The 15,881-nt window shown below is 46.4% G+C and overlaps 1 protein-coding gene across 5 annotated transcripts in view; it reads right to left on the reverse strand.

Annotated features, from left to right (window-relative positions):
• Positions 1–15,051, reverse strand: part of NAIP (NLR family apoptosis inhibitory protein) — a 35,210-nt gene extending 20,159 nt beyond the window's left edge. For 2 of the 5 annotated variants that reach the window (XR_015552053.1, XM_087430219.1), the window contains exons 1-6: positions 10,416–11,007; positions 9,316–9,415; positions 6,026–6,107; positions 5,054–5,105; positions 3,084–3,203; positions 1,212–1,311 (exon numbers count right to left, since the gene is read on the reverse strand). Coding sequence is in view for 4 of the 5 variants with exons in the window: in XM_087430219.1 (XP_087286345.1) it covers positions 1,212–1,311; positions 3,084–3,203; positions 5,054–5,105; positions 6,026–6,107; positions 9,316–9,415; positions 10,416–10,983 (1,022 nt within the window). In the remaining variant the exon portion in view is untranslated. Of the gene's footprint in view, positions 1–1,211; positions 1,312–3,083; positions 3,204–5,053; positions 5,106–6,025; positions 6,108–9,315; positions 9,416–10,415; positions 11,009–13,002 lie in introns of those variants that run through there. The other 3 variants (XM_004420472.3, XM_087430221.1, XM_087430220.1) reach the window with 3 other exon arrangements.
• Between the last annotated feature and the right edge of the window lie 830 nt (positions 15,052–15,881).

Genomic DNA, 15,881 nt, shown 5'->3' on the forward strand with positions numbered 1-15,881 from the left:
AGCTGAACTACCAAACAAGTGTGAAAAATATATATATATATATATATATGTTAGGGTATATGCATTATATGCAAGCTAAAAACATGCATCTCTTATGCAATCTTTCCCAGGGAACTATGGAGGAGTGTTCCACAAAATGAATGAATAAACCAAGAAAAGGATGACATTAGGTACCAGAAACAGGAGCTACAACACAAGAGAGAGGCAATGGGAACCCCTAGGATGACTGTGAAGACAGATCCCAGGATCCTCAAATGACTACGGGACAAGTTGTTCATCTTGGAACAGGTCAGAAGACTGCAGGACAGACTCCTTCAAGAAAATGAAAATGCTTGGATATCTTGTAGGTCTGAATGACTGGACAAGAGATTTAAACATTTGGAAAATTGAAGAATTGGGAGAACTGGGAGAATTTGAAGATGAACTGGCACTAAATACATAAAAAACTAAGCAAATCGCTATAATTAAAAAAAAGGAAAAGGAAAATAAGTGTTGGTGAAGATGTGGAGAAATTGAAATGAAATTGAAATTAGCCACAAAAAAAGAATTAAGTACTGGTACATGCTACAATACGGATGAACCTCAAAACACTATGCTAAGTGACAGAAGCCAGACACAAAGGTCGTAATATGTGCTTCCATTTGTATGAAATATCCAGTACAGGTAAATCCACAGAGATGGAAAGCAGATCAATAGCTCTAAGGGGGTGGGGTGGGGTTGGAGATGAGGAGTGACTACTTAATGGGTACAGAGTTTTCTTTTGGGATGATGGAAATGTTTTGGAATTAGATGGAGGAAGCAGGTGGCTGCACAACATTGTGAATGTGCTCAATACCACTGAATTGTGCACTTTAAAATGGTTAATGTGTGAATTTCACCTCAAAAACCACGAAGCTAAGCAAACATACTAATGAGACAATTATTACTTCCTAAAAGAATTACAAGTTGTACAAGGAGGGACAATGAACCATAATTTACTACAAGGTTCAGCTCTGCACAGAATTTATGCTGTCATGACGATGTCAACAGGTAAAAATGCTGACTGACCAACTACAGGACACCTATGATGAGAGCAAAGCGTAAGAGAGAGAGAGAGCCTCCCCCCTCACAGCGTGAATCAGAGGGGACACAAAGACTTAATCAGAGGAGAAAATGAGGGGAAATTGTTCAAGTACATCCAAATTCAAACTCTAAAGCTTCATTCCACGCACTTGGGAAAATATTTGGTGTGATCTTCTAATGGGTCATCACCCTCCTTCCAGTTCTCCAAACATCCTCCACAGGAAAAGCACTGGACCACGTCCTTTATTCCTGGAAGGAAGGAAATTAGATCAGTGCCACTGGCGTGTGTATATGTTAAGTCACACAGATAATAATCACAGGCCTTTATTAGCAAAACCCAACTTGCATTTCTAATCAGATTTTGTGACAAAGTCACAACTTGGGTCACCAGTGAGGCAATGTTCTATATAGGACTCTTCTCTCACCAGTGGGGTGATGAGCAAATAGTCATTGTGCCTTGTACCTCGCACTTTGATGAACGCCCTCTCTATGTTCCCTCCTTCTCGGGAGCGAGAGAGCTGCAAGTCAGAATGTGGAACTGAAGCTCCGTGAGGAAGAGATGTCTGTCTGTTCTGCTCACTCATGAATCTTATGGACCTAGAAGAGTCCTGGCACCCATGAGGCACTCGGTGAGTATTTGTTTAATGAACAAATCAGAAAGAATATATTTGGAGCTCAGGAAAAAAAAAACATGAGCAAACGTAGCAGCCATTATGTAAGTAAGTTCATGAAGACTCAAATGCCTCTTACTACATAATTGCCAGGTTTATTCCACTAGAAGCAAGATCAAGTCTCCTTGTGAGACTGTATTTCTTCGGAAGGAAATTAGCATTTGGATTGACCAAAGGATCGAACTAGAAATGGAACATCATTTCTAGAAATGGAGCATCTTCCACTCTCAGACCCCTGTACACACCACAAAGCTAAGGCAGAGGAAGATCTCCTTTTGTGTCCGGATGAAAATATGAGGTTCTGGAACTTAAAAGACCCTAAAAGGGTCAGAAGACTAGGATTTGTGGGGAGAGGTAGAGGTTCAGAAAGGAAGAGGGTGAGGACACTGGACAGAGGGTCCTTGAGGAAGGCTGGCAAGAAGAAGACAGAATAGAGAGAGGAGGGATGGAGGGTGGAACACTGTCTTTCCAAATGCATAAGACTGTGAGGCAAGAAGACTTTTTGTGCCAATGGGATGATGTCTGTTGGATAAAGTGACCACATTCTCCTGCTCTGCACTGTTCTGTGGTATTTGTGAGGTCTACTTGACCTCTCAGTACAAGATCTGTGTGGACCTCCACTGTAACTCAGTGCATGTGTCTGGTCTGAAGAAGGCCACAGGGTCCCTAGGAAGGAAGCATCCTTCCTCTGATCACCTTTTTGTACCTTGGGCGGAGATTTAGCTGAGGGGAACCAGTCCATCCCAGATTACAGGGGGGAACTTCCTGATGACCAACAGTTAAAGAGAGAATACTGTGAACTGACGGAAGATTCTACATGCTGAGGAATCAAAGAAGAATTTCTTGACTTTCTCTTCCAAGGGGAGTGTGGCACAGACTGCTATCCACAGTCCCAGTGTCTCTCATTCTTCCATACCAACAGAAACCTCAATTTTTAGCTGGGCACGTTGCCGCCCAGGAAAAAGATGAAAAGTCCCAGCTCCTCTTATAGCTAAGTATGGTCATCTGACTACTAAGCTCTGGTGAAGGAGATAGAAGCAGAGGGGTCATATGACAGTTTTCAGGGATGCAGGGAGTAAGGTGTAGAATGTAAAAGACATGATAATCATCCCAAACAGAATACCTGTATTCACTGTTGGTCCAGACCTTAAGGTTTCAAGTTTGGAGCTTCTCTGCCTAAGGGAGGTGTGGAACTGAGAGAGATTTATGATTCAGCGAGGAAAAGGGCACACAAGGAATGATTAAGAGTGGAGGTTGTTGAGTGTAGATAAACACAGGCCCAGCATCATGAGGAGGATGTGGGGATTAAAAGGGGAGCCAGGCAAGAGCTTGGCGCCACTGCTGACTCACCTGTGTAGGAAAAGCCTGCCTTGGCCAGAGCTGCGACTCCCACGGGGGAGGCATGAGGCCAATTCTTAAAAGAGTCCAGCCGTAGTTCTTCATTCGCAAAGATGCTGTTACTGCAATAAGCTTGAATAAAAGGCATATGGTGAGACCAGAAAGCATCAGTGTTCAAGTCCTCCCCTCCTATTCACAGATGGAACGGTGTGATATGCGGAGTTCGGTTCAACATAATTGCAGGAGGGAAAAGACAAAAGGTGTCTAGACGAAGCAAGATTGACCACAAGCAAACTGTTGGAGCAGTGTGATGGGTATATGCTGGGTGTACACTATTGTCTTATTTCTGTGTATGTTCAAAATTCTCTACAATAAAGCATTTTAAAATTCTCTCTTCATTGTCTAGTAACAGAATAAAACAAGGAAAAGCTAGAGAGTCCCCTCCTCCCCAAGTTAGTGTCAGGATTGAAGAAAGGCAATTTCCTTGTATCTCCCTTAAGAGCAGGCAGATTTATTTCTCCCCTTTAGGGTGTCCACTCTATAGAGTGGTCTCTGTTAGACTTCCCATGGGTGCTGGCCCCGGGTTTGGTTCCCATCTTCTGCACCATGTGAGGACTTGAAAACTTATGTTAACTTGGTTCTGCAAATTTCCTTAAGAAGAAAGTGGGCATCACTGTCCCCCTTAACCCCAGGATTCCTGCTGTCACTTCATTTTTAATATGAATATTACTTAATGGGTTGGAAAAACCTCAATCCTTTCCTGTGTGTCTCCTTTACTCCCACACCACTAACACACTCACAACACTTCTGACACCAGCTGTGTGGGAGTTTCCCCCAGAACACCAAACAAGTCTCTGACACCAGCTGGGTGTCCTACAATTTAACTTGATTCCGACACTGCCTACGCTGAGATAGCGTCAGCTGCCACAGGTTAAGGGCTTTGTCCCACAGCACTGCTCCCATCCCACTTCGTTTACTAGAGTGGCTCACAGAACTCAGAGAAACACTTATTTATGTTTACCAGTTTATTCAAGGATATGATGAGGATACAGATGCACAGCCTGATGAAGAGATGCACAGGGTGGGGTCTGGGAGGGTCTCGAGCACAGGAGATTCCATCCCCGTGGAGTTGGGGGGCGTCACCCTCCTAGTGGGGACATGGTCACCCACCTGGAAGCTCTCTGGACCTCCTACTACTGGGATTTTACGGAGGCTTCCTCATGTAGGTCTGATCAATTATTAACTCCATTTCCAGCCCCTCTCCCCTCTCTGGAGGATGGAGGTGGGGCTGACAATTCCAAGCTACTGATCATGGCTTAGTGTCTCTGGAGAAAGCCCCATCCAGGAGCCACCCAGAGTCGCCTCAATAGACCGAAAGATGCTCCCAGTGCTCTTCTCACTTAGGAATTTACGAGGGTTCCAGGAGCCCTGTGCCAGGAACAGGGGCAGAGACCAATACATATTTTTCCTATTATCTCACACTTAATTTCTCAACAGACACTAATCCATTTAGGAATGTTTTCAAAACCGTTTTGTCCAGAATATGTTTTTTCCTGAGGAAGATTCACCCTGAGCTAACATCTGTGCCAGTCTGCCTCTATTGTTTAGTATGTGGGCTGCCAGCACAGCACGGCCTCTAGCAGAGTAGTGTAGGTCAGCACCAGGGAACCGAACCTGGGCTGCCAAAGTGGAGAGTGCTGAACTTAACCACCAGGCACCAGGGCTGGTCCCAGAAATTCTGTTTTAAGGGAAGTGTCAGTCAAGGACCCAACTCTGCCATATTTCCCTATGCTCATTTATGCTGGAAAACTAAGTCATTCTAGAAGACCAGAAATCTCTTGTGAAAATGTTTTATTTAAAAAAATGATTTATGGCACCATAAAATGAGGAGGAAAATGGAAAGGTTTAAAAAAAAATGAGGACAAAAAAAAAAAGTGAAGGAAGAAACAAGCCAAGACCTTGGAGCACGTCTGAGTCTTTACCTGATGCCATAGGTACGTCCCTCTTGACCCAGGAATTCACAAAATGTTCTCCCTGAAGGAAATGAAAATGCAAGTTATTGCCTGTTTGACTTGGAGCAGACACCTACCCATGAATAAAAACTGAAAGAACTTCTCCCCAGAAGTGAAGAGTTTCACTGGCTTGAGTGGCAGGGTCGCTGGATAACCATCTTATTTCTATTAATCTTGGAATTTTTTTATGCAGTGGAAAAAAAAAACAAAACCCCCGCCCTGTGACTGTTTCTTTGTACCCAACAGGAAGCCTTCTCAGGTCACTTTTCCTGGAGATGCAGCTCAGAAGTGGAGCTCCATTGAGACAGCATAGATGCCCTTGGACTGACGGGGAAGGATCAGACAGAGGAAGGACTGGCGGGGAGGAGGAGATGGAGGAAGGAAGCTGGATGGAGCCTGCTGGTTAGGTGTTGAGCAACTGCCCCTTCTCTGACAATCCCCCGATTCCTTTCTGAGAAAACACTCCTCTCCAACGTTCAGGCCAGGTTCTCTGCAAGATTCTCATCTTCTGAGTCATGTTAGCCAATGAATTCTGTTTTTCGCTCAAGCCATTTTGGGTTGGGTTTCCCGTCACCTGCCACAAGGGCATCCTTACTGCAGAGCATAAAGTGAGAGGTAGGAGCCTGGTGATGGTGCCTGGTCCCAACATCTCAGCAGGCTTTCAGAAGGGCAGCCAAGGGAAGCTGGGCAGGTGGCCTCAGTCAAAGGGGAAGACTGTCAGGGAGGCAGACGACCAATCAAAAGGCTGGCCTAGAGAAAGCAATTCTGAGGGTTCTAGTTCAGCAAGAGAAGGCGGTTTTCTCCACTCTGCCAGATGAGGGGTGGGGAAACGAAGGAAGGGACGGAGAAGGAGAGCCCATGGGAAAGAATGCCCCCACCGTCCGGGTATGGGTTATGAGGTAATCAAGCCAACCAGAGGAAAAATGTGCCGTTACAAATTACCGTGACGCCAACAAATCCCTTGTAGCTTTGAATATACTGGGCGATTTCCTCTGAGGATTTCTTACTTTGAAGAAATTCACACCTATAATTAATAAAAATAATTAAAATTGACCCCGATACTATGATAGAGATGTCCTATATCTCTGTTATTACGATGATGGTTACACAATGAACGTTTGTTAAAACAACTGAATTGAATACTTAAAATTGGTGAATTTTATACTTCAATAAAAACTGTCAAAAAGTTTACCCCAAAACTTATTTATGAGAATCATCATTATTCTCATATAATTATTCTTTATTTCTGTTGGTGCCAACATGTAGAATAATTTAAAATTAAATATTCAGATTATCTTTTCTCTTGAAACAAAATATTTGATACAATCAAACAGACTGATTTACAGTAAAATCGGCTGGAGTTTTTTGCTTGTCTGTTAAATTAAACTATGGTGACTAAATCTAGTTCCCGTGGTTATATGAAAGTTACTGGCAGTAAGGGGAACTATATAAAAAATAATAGTATTTCATCTGCTGACCAAAATACATCACCACTCCTTAAAGAAAAAAATGAAATTAATTTTGAATTTTTTTTAAAAAGCGTATTGAATACCATTTAAAAAAACACATTCCAGGGCCGGCCCGGTGGCATAGCAGTTAAGTTCGCATGCTCCGCTTCGGCGACCCCAGGGTTCACAGGTTTGGACCCTGGGCGTGGACCTACACACTGCTCATCAAGCCATGCTGTGACAGTGTCCCACACACAAAAGAGAGGAAGACTGGCACAGATGTTAGCTCAGGGACAATCTTCCTCACCAAAAAACAAAACAAAACAAAACAAAACAAAACCCCAAACTAGACACATTCCTTTCCACGAAACAGCAGCAATTTTTAGATTAACTTTAAGAAATCCCTCTAATTCAAATTAAAGGCTCCTTTCTATGGGGGTGTTGTAACAAGTGGTCTGGGAGTCAAGAGGCCAGAATGTTAGTCCCAGTTCTGCCGCTAACGGAGTGTGACCAGTCTTGCCAATTCTCTTGTCATCACATGGGAAAATGAACTCCACTGGGTGATTCATATACTGCTCCCGGGCCACTGTGTGGGGCAGCCGGGGTCCCCAGGTTCCAGGTGTCCAGATCTTCAGGGATTTCCCTGAGTCTGTAGTTACCCACCGAGCACCAGACGGAGGGGCGAAGCCCTGCCCACGTGCTTACGGAGTAAGCACTCAGTACGCGGGACTTTCTTAAAAAACTACAATAAAATCGACTTACATTTATTGAGTACCACGTTTTAGAAAGTGTAAGAGTGTATCAGATACTTTGTCCATAGTTTAGAAAAGCAGCAGCACAACCAGTCTGTGACATTGAAACCCACGCAGCTCAGGAGAGAGCAAGCAAGAGGAACCTCGGGGTTCTGAGTCCTAATTCCAGCTCTGAGATGGATGGGCTCACCATGAGCTCACGATGACCAACGGATGAAAGGTCAAACAGCCATCTTCACTAACACGTGTGGTTTTTACAAGGCATTTGCTCCATATGCTTTATTTATAAGCCTAACAACCACCCATGAGCTGTATCTTACCACCCGCATTTTACATCCGAGACTCAGAGAGGTCCAGTAACCTGTCTGGGTCTGGTACTTAGGATGCGGCTCTGTACATCTCCTCAGCCTCTGTACTCTGCCCTGCCCTTCTCTGTACCTGTAGGCCTTAGCTCCTTCCCACTCTGAGCTGGTTCCCCTTCTCTCCTGTGCATCTTACCTTTCCCTCAGCCCTTGTCAGAGAAGGTGTGCCCAAGCCACTCCAGGAGGATGTGCAGCTCCAGCTGGTGCCAGTCACATGGTGGCCTATGTGAACGGTGCCCAGTGTGTAACCCCGAGACACTGAGCATGTGGCCCTGAGTGTACATGAAGCCTGAGCAGAGACAGGTGTCCAAGAGCCATGAATACTGAGCCAGGGCTCCTGCTCATCGGTTACGTACCCATACAGGGAGGTGATAACACTATGAATGGCTGGGGTCTATTCTGGTTGGTCAAGGAGCCAGAGAGACATACAAAATATTTAACCATCTGGCTTTGTGCATCCTTATAATTGTCTCATCTGCTTGTCAGGAGGAGCTCGCCCTCGCCCTCTCACGCTTCCCCTTCCTTTCTCCTCTCCCTCTTTATTGGTTCCTCCCTCCCACCCTCCTCACTCTCTTTCTTTTCAATGACAAAAGTAATACACATTCATTTATAAAAACTTAAACAAGATAGGAGTGAACAAAGGAAAACGTGCAAGTCCCCTGCCCCTCATCTCCTGACAAACCCAAATCAGAGATCTCTATTGTTTGGTTTAGATCTTCTTGTCACTTTTTAAATACATTTTCAAACAAGTCCGTATACAGGTTGAGTGGTTCTAAACATTTTTAAAGGTTTATACTACACATTATTTTGCACATTGCATTGTTCACTTCATGTATAACAGACATCCTTCTGTTTTTGTGAGCGTGACTGTCCACATACGAGATGACCCATAAACGTAAATAACCACCCAGTTGTTTTGTTGACCTGTGATCTAACTAGCAGCTTCTTTGCATGTAGTAGGTATATGACAAAGATTTGTTACAGAAATAGAAATGAGCCTGATCACACTGCTAGATCAAAGTGTCAGGTCACAGGGAATACAGGAAGTAGAGAAAGGTTCAGTGACACCATAGAAACACATGATTATTTTCAAGAACAGAAGACTCTGAAAGAAACTTTGACCTCCCCCGCAACTAACTGCCTAAAAAATAATTTAAGATAGAAGGCCTGTCCCCAGGACAGGCCATCACCGTGGATAACTCTGGGTATCAATAGACTGGGAGGGTCCTTGCTGAGCCCATCCTTATCAAAGTTCCGTTTACCAAACATTCGCTTTTCCATCTCCATGTGAATTACCTTCCTCCCCTTTGAAGTTCCAAACCACTACCCCCAGCATCCTCCTTCGTCTTTAGCTGAAAATGCTATTTAAGATGACAACCTCAGCCAGAATGCTGAGTTACCCAGTTTCCTGGGTTTCTCCCGTGTATACATGTTACCAAGCTTTGTTTGATTTTCTCCTGTTATTCTGTCTCATGTCAGTTTAATTCTTAGGCCAGACAGAGAGGGTAGAGGATTTCTCTTCCTCCCCCTCATTTACTTGAATAAATTCTGGACTATTCCAATTTGGGGTGGGGAAAGGTGCTACTCTGGGAGGGTGACTTTTGTCTTTAGTTGAGTTTTGTCCTTAACAAAAAAAGACAATTACAAGCAAAAAATATTTATCTACTTACTTGGGGAACCACTTGGCGTGTTCCTTCCAAGGATCGTCTCCTTCTTCCCAGTTTCCTAAACACCCACCACAGGAAAAGCACTGCACGCTGTCCCGTACACCTGCACACGAAGGGAACACTGAGATGCCCGGCAGCGCATGAGGCGGGTCTGGAGGCTCTGTCTGGAGCTGCCCGCTCTGTGCACAGATGAGATGTGCTCCCGTGTCCATCCACACACTCTCTTGTCTGGCCGAATCCCCATCCACAGACCCGCTGCCCTAAAGGACCACTTTCTAAGCCTGGCACTCCCCACCCCCACAGCCGTACTCCTTGGACAGAAGCCAAAGCTGCTGAACTCAGTCTTTGGCCCCTCCGAGGGCTGGTGTTGGCTGTTAGAGCTCTCAGGGCCCAAGTTGAGGGAGGCAGAGAAACCCCAGCTCCCGTGAGGGAAACCTGGTCAGGGACAAAACTACCAGCCAAACTGGTAGTTTGCCGTGAAACTTCTGTGGAAACTCAGGCACATTTCCTAAACTCTTTGAGCCTCAATGACTCAACTGTGAAATGGGGGGAGGGGTAAGGTTGTGGGATTGGAATTAGTGCTTATTCTGAGCCCAGCATCAAGCGGGTACTCGGAATGGTAGCTGCTGTGACAACAATCCTCGGTCACGTCTGTCGGAATGTTTGTGGCATGGATGACAATCCAGACAAGGTGCGATTTGCCCTGTACATTAGAGTTAGCCTTGAGATTAAAACAAGCAAGCAAACAAAAACCCCTCCCATGTTGCAGCAATTAAAAGAACTGAAGAAATATCACGTAAGAGCAGCAAGAGGAGGGTGGGTGGGGTGGAGACTGGGGTCAGGTTGACCTCATGATTTGTGCACGGCCCAAATTTAAGGAAAAGTAACTTTCTTATTTTATATATATTTGGCAAATTAACACACTGTACTAAACATAAAATAAAGCTAAAGTAAGATTAATGCAGTTGAATTTTAATAAAATAGACCTTGTACCTAATATAACACATTGAACAAGTGAGGAAAGATTCACGAAACGTTGCAACTGAAATACTAAACTTAAAACTCTAAAGAAATACTTCAGAAAATCCTTTCAAATGAAGTACCTGTGAAGACAAAGCCAGCTGCTGAGAGCTCCCTTGGGGCTGTCCCTTGGGCATAAAATGGCCAGCTCTGGAAGGACTCAAGTCTGGCCTTCTCCTCTCGGTACCTTGCTGTGTCTCCTCTCAGCGTCTTCTCTGGATTCCTTACTCTCACGTCATACTTGGCGATGTTACCAACATCTTTGCCCAAAAGGAACTCACAGTCTGGATGTAGCCTCTTGTGGTCTTCTATGGGGCGTCTCTGGAGGCTGGCACCAAAGAGGATTAAGCTACAGCAGAAGCACTGCACCCCAGATTTTACGCCGGTGAAGTAGAACCCCGCCGCTGCCATCTCCTGTGGTGTCCACGAGCTGTAGGACTCGTAGGTCACAAACGTCTTCAACCTTTTTGCTTCACTGCGCATTCGTGAGTTAAAGCCTTTCTGCATTTTTTCTCGGTCTTCCTGCTCCTTTTCTTCTATCTCCTTTGCATATTGAACTGCGTCCATGCCCAGGAGAGCAGAGAGCTCTGGCAGCAAAGTGTAATCGAACTGCGAGATCTTCTTGTTGGGGGCCTCCTCCTGGGTGGCCATTTTCTGAAAAGGGAAAGAAAGCAGGGTGAGGAACATTTCCACCTGGCTCACTAGTCCTGAGACCTTTCCAACCCCTCTATTCTCACTGTTTCCCCTCTTCTGAGGAATCTTGGTCTTCTGTGCCTCATTCAGCCCAATTCGGAGCAACTGTGCTGGTAGGTCTGCGACAGCCTCTTCCCCTCCTGACAGCAGGGTCAGCGTGGAGTCACAGCCTCAGCGCTCACTCACGTCAAGGCATAAAAGAGGGGAACCTTAGTATCGTCGTGTATGGAGTCTGAAGATGCCTGCTTGTGTCCTCGCCACTTCAGGCTCCTCGAAGGAGCATCCCGTCCAGTACCTGCGGGTGGAGTCGGACAGCTCCCCTCTACAGGCGTGTTTTCTGGGCCCCCACCTTTATCCAGCACAGCTGATTTGGAATTTGCCCATCTACCCACAATGCTTCGCAAGTTGCAGCTAATTGAAGACCTTGATTCAGACCATGCCCCTCACTTGGCAGCACCTAAAGCAGGGAAGAGCCCCCGTTGCTGATGCGTGAATCCCATTCTGCAGCGGTTCCCCGGGAGGCTCTCTCAGTCCCCCAGGTTACTCAGCTCTTTGACCGAATAGCTCCTTTGTTTCAGTTCTCTTGATGCCCTCTCCCTGTGGAGTCTCCTTGGTGGTTGACTATTGGATGAGGGTCACGTTCCAACCAAAAGAAATACCTGCCCAGCTCCCCTTGGGCATCGTGTTCCTTCCTGTTACAGGAACGGTTTCAGCTCACTTAGAGGAGCTGGTGTGGGCAATGGCACCCCAAAACAAAGAACCCTCAAGAACTGGCCATCTTATGCTCGAGGAACATCCCAGTGAGCTGCCAGTGCTGGCTCTGACTCCACAGGGCGCAGCTTGGTGGACTCGGAGCCCAGGGCTCTCTGTTACTTTCATTTCTGCCAAAGCAGTCCGAACCAGCCAAGGCAAAGTACTCTTGGCTGACTTCCCCTCTGCCTGAATTTCTATTTTAACCCATTTAAAGCTATTTAAACAGCTTTTAGAGCTATTTTTTACAGCTGTTAGAGCTCTTTCCTCTGGCACTGGAGCTGCCACCTTCAGATCCCATTGCTGTGCTTCTCCTCTCATCAATAGCTACAGTCCTTGAGCTAATTCAAACCAGGGCTGCCTCAGCAGCCAGCCTGGCACCCTTGGTTCTAAATCTTTCTCCCAAGCAAAGCCTTAGCCATCACTTAAATGAGAGAGTAAAACACTGTTTCGGTGACCCCCTCAGTGTCATCTTCGGCTCTTAGACAGGGCTGGATAATTGGAAACACTAACAAGACTCCACTTGGGGTACTTACATGAGACTTGAATAAAAGCAAAGGAAAAGGCGCAAAATGAAAACCAGGCAAGCCTCAGAGAGGTCTGATTCCAGGCCCAGTTTCTGAGGGCCTCTGTCCGTTGCACAGGGTGTGCTGCATTTAGGTAACGAACTGCCTAGGTATGTGTGGGGGCCCTTGGTCTCCAGGAAACCACGATCTCATCTGAGGAGGGGTCTCTTGTACCCCTCTGGTCACATGGCCAAAACCAGCTGCATGACCTGTCTCAACGCAGAAACAGGCGGGTGCAGGCTGCCCCCTGGTCCGTCTCAGACCCAGCACAGAGTTACCTCAGTCTCCAGTCAGCATTTCGTTCTGGTTCGGCTGACAGAAGCACCCTGGCTCCCGGCCTCCCTGGAGATAAACCAGCGTGGGGTTGCAGCAGACCAGCGGGAATCAACCCGGTGCTTACACAGCGAAGTTCGGCGGGCAGCTCTGCTGGCCCCGAGGCCATCTCCGGAGGAGAGACCTCCCAGGCCCTCCCCAGGTTCATGTTCTTTGACGACCAGGCTAAGAGTGCCAGGAGGCAGCTGTTGAGGGGCTGAGGTTCAAACCCAAGTCTGCGCGAGCCCAGCGCCTCCAAAGAGACGAGCAGGAACAAGAGAAGTGAGGCCAGGTGTGGGGGGCGTGCAAGAAAAGCAGCTTTCTTTGCCAGAGACGGCGATTTACTTACCCGGAGGTCTGTCCGGAGTCCCGGTCAGATGGAAGGAGGACGTGCAGCTTCGGTTCAAATGCTACGTTTGTCTTTGCTGGGAAGTAATGAGAAGATGTTTGAGGAACTAAAACTCAAAATGGATTGCACAGTTTACTGAGAAGTCACCAGTCAAAGCTCTAGGGTACTGAGTCAACAGGACCCAAAAGGAATAACAAAACCCACCGAGGCCCACGACAGGAAGTAACTATTCCAGATGGCGTGCTAACGTTGGTTAACGGTTATGGTGCTAGATTAAGTCTTACTTCTTTGATGCCGACAGTTTCTATCTTTCTGGTATCTTGCAGGATTTTCTTTTTCATCCTTGCGGCTGTAAAATTGCGCAGCACTGTGTGTAGGTGTGGGTCTTCCTGCATCTCTCGTGCGCGCACACAGGGCTTCTTCCGTCTGAGCCCTGGGTCTCCCTGCGGCCCTGGGAATTATCTTCCGTAACTTCTTTGACAATTTCCTACGTCTGCTCTGCTCATATCCCTCTTCTGGTGTTCCCGTTGTTCAGATGGACGTGTGACGGATCCCCTGAGTTCCCGTCTTTCCCTCACACATTCTCTCTCAGTGCGCTGCTGGACTTTCTGGGAGATTCCTCTCCACCATCTTCCGTCTCTCCACTGGTAATTCTTCACCTCAGCAATTATACTTCCGATTTCCCACAACTCGCTCTTGTTCTCTGACTGTCCCTTATTTTCATGATGAGTAGTTTTTTTTAGCCAACACAATCTTTCTGAATCTCTCCTATGATCTGTCAGATGACAAAACTAAAACAGTTTAGTACTGAGTTTGATGTCCTTCATCAAGGGAAGACAGCCCCGGACGGGCTGCAGAGCCTCCCGGTGGTGGAGCCCTGTCCTCAGGGACTGAGGCAAGGGCAGAGGTACAGGGCGGGGTCGGCCAGGAGGTCGGGGTTTCCTTATAGAGCTGGCAGGTCCTGCTCTCTGGGGTTGGGGAGCTAGCTACACGGAGTCGGAGGATTGTGATGGGTGTACGTTAGTGTCGACGCCAATAATCCATAACCAATCTATAAATCAAAATTGGGGTGAGTTTATTATGAGCCAGATCTGAGGACTAGCCCGGGGCCTTCCTTCCTCAAGGAAGGAAGGGCACCAAAGAAGTGGGGTGCACAGCGTGGTTATATACCGTCTTGGAAAAAAGAGCATACTTCACATATGTTAGGAATGTCCCTTTTACAATTGTCACAAGATGCTTTGCTGGCACAGGATTTCACACAGCAGTTAATGGATACGGCAGGTAGCAGGTCGGTGGTCTCGAGGTGGTGGTCACAGCAGGTCAGCAATCAATCCCTAGCCTGGGAAGAGATGCTTATCCTTAAGGAAATGCTGATGTGGGGAAGTTACTTTATCTTTAGGGCATTGTTCTTGTCTTTGGGACATAGTAAATGCTTAAAGTGGATGTACAATGCATGCTCAACAGCCACAGCAGGACTTTCTGGAAAAACAAGGTCAGGCCAAATTAGTTTTACACCAAATGGCTTCCTCACATACCCCAATATGTCCTATTGCTTGCCATTTATTTATCGTTAGGATACCTTGACAGGTGTTTCCTGTACATTCTGGCTGACTTAGGTTTAGATTGTGACCTGGCTGGGCTCCCGGGGTGGTCACCATTTTGAGGGTCCCTATGTAGGAATTAACTTGACCAGTGCCAGTGTTTAAGTTCGTCTGTCTCCTGAGTCATCTGTTTCCTCCAAGGCTGTTACCATTTACCTTGGTGTTTATTTTTCACATTACCAGCTTTCCTCAAATGTATACTGATCCTCGGTTTTCAATTCATGTTTAAGAATTAGGCATTGTAAAAGCTGTTTGGTCAAAATTATGGTTGAAAAACGTAATTAAAAGCCACATGAGTGTGACTTGAACCTTAGCCCTTCACTTCACAGAGAACAGATCAGGGAGCCAGGATGTGCCTTGGAGAAGCCCGAACTGTCAGAGAAATGCTCAGAAGGTGATTTCAAGTGCCCTGTGGAGACAGAGCCAGCACTGGCAGCTCACTGGGATGTTCCTCGAGCATAAGATGGCCAGTTCTTGAGGGTTCTTTGTTTTGGGGTGCCATTGCCCACACCAGCTCCTCTAAGTGAGCTGAAACCGTTTATTCCATCTTTTTTTTACGAGAAGAATCCTCTAATTTTTTGCCTCAAGGTTAACACCCATCTATCTGATAATCTGATTGGGGGATAGAGGGAGCCGACTGTCCCCTGCACAGACACTAAATTCGTCCCTCGATTTTTCTCTCCTGCCCTTCTTGCCTGGAGTCCTGACTCCCGCTGCCCAGGGGTCGATGGGGCTGAGTCGCCCCCAGGCCACGTGCGTTCAGGCTGTGCTTCCCTTTGGCCTGCTTTATCAATGACTACTATTTCATTTGAATTTCCACTTTCCAAAAATTTGTTAAAATATTCCATGTGCTGATGGTCCCCTCCTGCTTTCTTAAGTTTTCTGGGTTTATACTTTTTAAAATCATTTCAATAGTATCATGTAATTATTAGCAATAATAAGAACTAAAATTTTAGAGCCTTCTACTTACCAGGCACAATTCTAAGCACTTTAGACGTGTCCACTTGATCCCTTTAGCAGCCCAGACGAAGGAGGTGTGTTATTATCTCCATTTTACAGATGAAGAAACTCAGGCACATGGGGGTTCAGATTAACCAGGTAGTTGGGCTGCAGTCTGCACTTTTAGCCACCAGGTTATGCTGCCATAAAGGCCAGATGTTCAGGAAAGGCAGACCCGGGGGCTCCAGAAAGCTTATTCCCTCACCTCCCCTTTGGTAGTTGAGCAAATTGCTGAGTTAGCAAGATTCTCGCTGTGACCGCAGCAGTGCCCGGGAACTC

Source organism: Ceratotherium simum, chromosome 4 (genome assembly GCF_057802395.1).
Source record: "Ceratotherium simum simum isolate JZ-2026a chromosome 4, ASM5780239v1, whole genome shotgun sequence".
NCBI lineage: Eukaryota > Metazoa > Chordata > Mammalia > Perissodactyla > Rhinocerotidae > Ceratotherium > Ceratotherium simum.